At 37.5% G+C, this 6,303-nt stretch overlaps 1 protein-coding gene across 1 annotated transcript; it reads right to left on the bottom strand.

Moving 5' to 3' along the window:
* Positions 1 to 1,165: 1,165 nt before the first annotated feature.
* Positions 1,166 to 4,052, bottom strand: LOC108280241 (ferritin, middle subunit). Its single transcript, XM_017495089.3, has 4 exons — positions 3,766 to 4,052; positions 3,498 to 3,644; positions 1,641 to 1,766; positions 1,166 to 1,524 (listed from the first exon to the last, which is right to left on the bottom strand). The coding sequence occupies exons 1-4, from the start codon at positions 3,868 to 3,870 to the stop codon at positions 1,369 to 1,371; spliced, it is 534 nt and encodes a 177-aa protein (XP_017350578.1). The 5' UTR covers positions 3,871 to 4,052; the 3' UTR covers positions 1,166 to 1,368.
* Between the last annotated feature and the right edge of the window lie 2,251 nt (positions 4,053 to 6,303).

Genomic DNA, 6,303 nt, shown 5'->3' with positions numbered 1-6,303 from the left:
GCATCTGTGCCACCACCAGCAGAATCTGTAATTTTCTCCCTGAGGAGGTCAGATTACTCAACACCCTGCTTCCTCCCAACTCTCACCTGGGCTAGTCACACACCTAACCAAGTAAGACTCAGTACCACTGCACACTTGCATCAGTCAAGTTATATTATGGAACTCATTTTTGCTGCTACATTACACAACGGTGTACAGCTTACAGACCATGCTCTGTTTATTTATTGTCTTTCGTCTCAAACTGTTGTGTATTTGCACTTTATGCAGTCTTCCATACTACATAGCTATAGATAGGAATGACAAAAATTCACTTGACTTTGCATGAGCACCTTCTCAAGTCTGCGTCAATTTCAATTATACAGCACTTTTAACAATGGACACAATCACAAAGCAACAGAAATCTAGATTTTTATAAAACATAAATTTATACCTAATGAGTAAGCCAGATGCGAGGATGGCAAGACAACCTGAGGGAGAAACCTTGAGAGGAACCAGACACAAAAGGGAACACCTTATCTTTGTGACACTGGATAATGCAATTATAATTTCTCTTGTATGACCAATGTATACAAACAGTGCTACTCATTTTAAAGAACTTGACTATGAACATAGGGTTTTAAATTAATGTCTATTATATCAAACTGAAGTTATTAACTGTTCAGTGATGGAGACTTGAGTGTAAACTGTCCTTCGCTATTGCAGGCCTAAAGCTCTCTCAGGAATAGCATGTGTAGTTCAACACAGAGAGAAAATGAAGTATTCATGATCGGAACTGAATCAGGTTTAAACACTAACCTGTACAGCAGGAAGCAGGAATGAAGTTTTTCCATTAGGGGACCAAGTTTATTTTGGGACAGTCACATTCCAAATATTCTCATTTTATTAAAAGGTACCCAAACACCCTCTTTCATCATGTTCAACAACGTAGTTTTAAAAAAAAAAAAAAAAAAAAAAAAGCCACAGAGTTTTGTAAAGATGGAGTGCTGGGATTTTTAAAAATACTTCAAATTTACATAAAGTATGATGCAACAGCTAGTAATAAGTCAGAAAGTAAAATACTGTCCTCTAATGTGCATGTTTCACTTCATTTGTACAATATTGCTAATTATTAATGCATGATTAGTAGAATGATGTAATCTGGAGACAAAAACAAAAACTCACCATATCCAGCTCAAAATGTTTATTCATTTAATTTTTAGTGTTTTATCCTCCACATAAGGATAGTCAGAGATTACAGACACGACAGACATCAAACTACTCGTTTCTACTCCATAATCCATTTAATGCTGAAGGTCTACACATGTTACTGCACACTAACTCTTAGGTTTAAAAATGGTGGAGGTTCTGCTGATTTGCGTGGAGGCAGTTTTAACTCTCTTCTCCCAGGGTGTGTTTATCAAACAGGTACTCGGCCATACGGTTGTTGGCAGCATCCATCTTGGTGAGGTTGGTGATGTGGTCAACCAGTTTCTTTATGGTCTCCACCTGCTTGTTCAGGTAGTGAGTCTCCAGGAAGTCACACAGCTGATGGACAATGAAGAAAAATGTAGGAAATAATTACAAATCACATCCTAAACAGCAAACGGGAATCGTGATCAGTTTCATATACATTTCATCTTTCTACATAAGCTTTAACTCACATGAGGATCTGCTTTATCAGTGGCGAGTTTGTGCAGGTCAAGCAGAGCCTGGTTCACGGTCTTCTCCAGCTGCAGAGCACACTGCATGGCCTCCAGTCCATTGCGCCACTCATCACGCTCCGGTTTCTTAAAGCACAAACACCTTTGCTTATAGCACACATTACAAACCGTGCCTCTTCGGGTCAGACTCATCTGATCTCAGGCAAGTTTAAATCTGTACAGCAGGAAGCAGTAGTTAATTTTTCCAGCCATGTTCATTAGAGGACAAAAAGTTACTTGGGGGGGGGGACGGAGGACTTAAAGCTACAGAGAGGCATCAAGTCAGTGTAACACCATCTCCTTTCCTCTGTTGTGTGCATGATCCTCATCTTTCTAATCTGAAAACAGTAATTAAATAGATGTGTAAACTTCACTGCACAAAGAAAACAGACCACTGTAGTGAGTAATTCTGCTGGAAGTGAGCTGAAGTCACAGAGTTTATGTAATACAAGCTGGAATGTTTAGCTTCACTACAGTGAACAATTCTCATTACGTTTTACAGCCATTCATAAAGGGCATGGCTGACTCCATAACATGCTAACATTTCATAAAGTGAACTGAAGGATGTTCTTGTATATGTAACAGATGTAGGAAATAAAATTAGTTATTTGTGTTTGTTTTTTCCCATGGCATGTGTTGCACTGTAAGATTATTAATCAATTAATTAATTATTAATATTAATTTCACCAAAATCCTTCACGGTTATTTAATAGTTTGCTGTTCTTGGTGTTATAGCATTCTGTTAATTGGTAGCAGACGCATCACGTCATTTCCAGTTTCTCATCAGTCGGCGTTGAGTTTGACAGAGGTTTGTCTTAGGATAGACAAACTGTCGTTTCTGCTGTGTATTTTACTTGTAAAATTAGTTTATGAAAGATGAGCAAGTTAGCACGTTCTTGTCATGCATGTGCTAGCTGTCACCATTTTATCTTCTTATCGAGGTACACACTTGTTATTTTCTCATGTTAGGAGTGTTGTGAAGATAAACCCTGTATGAAGACGTTTTGCTCTTTTTGAACTCCAAATAGATGTTGATCTTGTCTGCCGGACAAATAAACCCGAGTTCAACAAGATACGCCGGTGTCCAGTGTCTATTGTGCACCAGAACACAACGCAGTACAGCCAGGATAGGCAGAACAGACCAGTTACATATTCACATTAGGGATGGGTGATGCCACTAATTTTCCATCAGATCTGATAGCAAGTAAATACAAATGTTAATGTGGATACCAATAATTAAAGACAATATCAATTTTAAAGAGCCATTGATTCCTTGGATTTTGCCTCATTATTTACTGGAGTGGTTTCTTCTTTTGACCACAGCAGAGCAGAGCTGCATCACTCACCTCCACCTTCTAGTTGGGCAGTGGTGTAAGAGTGAAATAAACAGCAGGGAGATGATCTGTACAATTTAATTGACAAGCCTGAAGCAGTTATGTATTTTGGGTGGATGCCAGATACCAATAAGAGCTGTGATGGTGCAAGTGTTATAATTTAAGGTACATTCTACTACCAGCCAATCTCTGCATGAAATACTTGTCAGTTCCTACATTTTATCTTATAGAACCTGATCAGGAATTATTTTTCTCCTTCTACAGTAAAGTTATCAGTTGGACATCTCTATATGGAGTTCATCTGATACCTGGGGCAGATAAAATGGCATCTTAATGGTGACAAACATTTCAGCACATTTACTGCACAGAACATTATTTAACAGTGAACAATTTTGCACTGTAATTGTACTATGTCATTAATAAAAGGTGTGCACATAGAGAGAATAAAGTATGTTTAGTATAAATAATGCATGTGAAGATTTACCTTGACGTCCTGGAGGAAAATGCGCCCGCCTCTCTTGTTCTGGAAGGACATAAACTTCTCCGCGAGCTCGCGCTCCTCGTGACTGTTCTCTTTGAAGAAATGGGCGAAACCCTCGAGCGCGACGTCATCGCGAGTGAAGTAGTAGGCCTGTGTTAAAATTATCATGTAAACAAACTGAACTATAAGCCACACGAACACATCTTCTACCCGCTCAGTCTGCAGTCCACCTCCAACCCCACCACATCAGCACACACTCGGAGCTCCTTACCATGGAGGTGTAGGTGTAGGAGGCGAAAAGCTCCATGTTAATCATCTTGTTAATGGCGGCCTCGCAGTCGCGGTGGTAGTTCTGACGAATCTGAGAAGTCTCCATTTCGGCTAGTTTTAACGTTTTCTTAAACAAACGGAAAGTGCAAAAATAAACTTTATTTTAAATGCAGCTTAATAAATAGAATGAGCCGAAGACGTTCCGTTCAATCACTGTTGAAGCAAGAACCTCTTTCCTATCTCTTTCTTTCTGGTGACGGAACCGAACGCTTCTTATTTATTCTCACTGTGGCAGTGACGCAACTGGAAACAGCCAATCAGGAGAATTTAACTATGCAGTAGGCGGGGTGAAGTCAGACTGGCCAATCCTGACCAGCAACTGCTGACGCACGGAAGTCAGTTAACGTTTTTTTTTCCGCTGAGTGAATCGTGACGCGGCAGTTTTATACCTGAACTGTTGTATTACACAGAGAATAAATCAGTATGTTAATCATGACTCAGGATATTTTTTGGCGAGGATAAAGAAACTGGACTATTAATTATTTCTTTCTATTTCATTAGTTTGAAGCAGGGAAGCTTTGTAGGCATTTTTATTGAACGCCTGCATAATAACCAGAATAAATAAATAAATAAATAAATAGATAAATAAATAAATAAAAGTAAAATCTAAACTGATTTCATTATACTGTACAGGAAAATGATGATTAAATAATGCAATCCACAAAGCTAAAAATACATAGGGTTAAAATCTCATCTCAAATTAAAGACCTACAGTACTCAATCTCATTTATAACATTTGAGAAAGATTAAATACACATACATATATAAAATAAAGTATCACAAATAAAAAGAAATAACCTACTACTCATAATAAATAAGAATATATATATATATATATATATATATATATATATATATATATATATATATATATATATATATATATATATATATCTGTAATATATAGCTTTTATTTTTTGCATATGTTTGTTGGGAATTGCACTTGTCTTTACTAAATCTGAAAATAAAATAAATTACTGATGCTAACAATTATAAATTATAAATAGTAATTATGAAATTCAGTGACTGTGTAGCATCATGTGACTCCTGGGACATTGACGGTGTTAAATGATCCTTCATGGAAAACACTGATTCAGCATTATATCCTGTATGAACTATAAAAAGAGTCACATTAATGACCTTTACAAATAAACACCTTTAAAATACAGTTTTAATAAACAGAGATATTTAAATTGTATCTAATTTCAATGTAAATGACATGTATAAAGATTTTTTTCAAAAGCTTTTCATTGGCAAACATTAAATTTAAACCATTAAATCTGTAAAGTGTTTGTGTTTCGATGAGCTGCAGCAGTTTGACATGTTGTAGATCAGACTGTAACAATGCAGTAAACACACACACACACACACACACACACACAGCAATCAGTCATAACATCAAAATCACTGACAGGTGAAGTGAATAACATTGATCTCCTTACACTGGCACCTGTAAAGGGGTGGGATATATTAGGCAGCAAGTGAACAGTCAGTTGATGTGTTGGAAGCAGGAACAATGGGCAAGCATAGCTTTGACAAAATTGTGATGGCTTGATGACTGGGTCACGACTGGGTCAGATCATCACCAAAATGGCAGGTCTTGTATCCCATCTGGTCTGATCCCACAGAAGATCTACTGCAGCACAAACTGATGAAAAAGTTAATGCTGGCTCTGCAGAAAGGAGTCAGAACACACAGAGCATCACAGCTTGCTGCGTATGGAGCTGCGTAGCTGCAGAGCGGTCAGAGTGTCCATGCTGACCCCTGTCCACCACCGAAAGCTCCTACAATGGGCACGTGAGCATCAGAACTGGACCATGGAGCAATGGAAGAAGGAGGCCTGATCTGATGAATCAGGTTTTCTTTTACATCATATGGATGGGTGGGCATGTATGTGTCCCTTACCTGGGGAAGAGCCACTGCCAGTGTTGAAGTAATAGTTTTATTTGCAGTTTTTATTCATTTGGGTTTGTTAAGTTTAGTCATGTTGTGTTGATATTTGGCACAGTAAAGGTGTGGCCATGAACCCAAGACATTTTCCCTTCTGAATAATAAATGAATGTTCATCTTATAGAGAGATTATATAATGAAGTGATTTACATCATGATGGTGGAAAACATGATGAGACGTTGTGACTCTGCACTAAACAGAACATCAGATATCCACAAAGTACAAACTAATGATTGTGTTTACAGTCCTCTCTGAAACTGTTGGAATGGCAAAGTCAATTCAGTTGTTTGTGCTGTACACCAAATACACATGGGTTTGAGATCAAAAGATGGATATGAGATGAGAAATTAGGATTTCAGCTTTTATTTCTTGGTATTTAACACATCTAGAACATTAAACGTAGAACCTTTGGTTCTAAAGATGTCCCTCTACGTCTAAATTTGGTTGCAAAGTGAAAGTTGAAAAGACGTCTTTTTCAGGCTGTTTCAACAATTTGAATTTCAACCATGAATTCATGATTATATATTAT

This window comes from Ictalurus punctatus, chromosome 2, assembly GCF_001660625.3.
Source record: "Ictalurus punctatus breed USDA103 chromosome 2, Coco_2.0, whole genome shotgun sequence".
In the NCBI taxonomy this organism is placed as follows: domain Eukaryota; kingdom Metazoa; phylum Chordata; class Actinopteri; order Siluriformes; family Ictaluridae; genus Ictalurus; species Ictalurus punctatus.
Note: the sequence above shows the minus strand (reverse complement) of the source record. Positions and strands in the feature narration are given on the sequence as shown.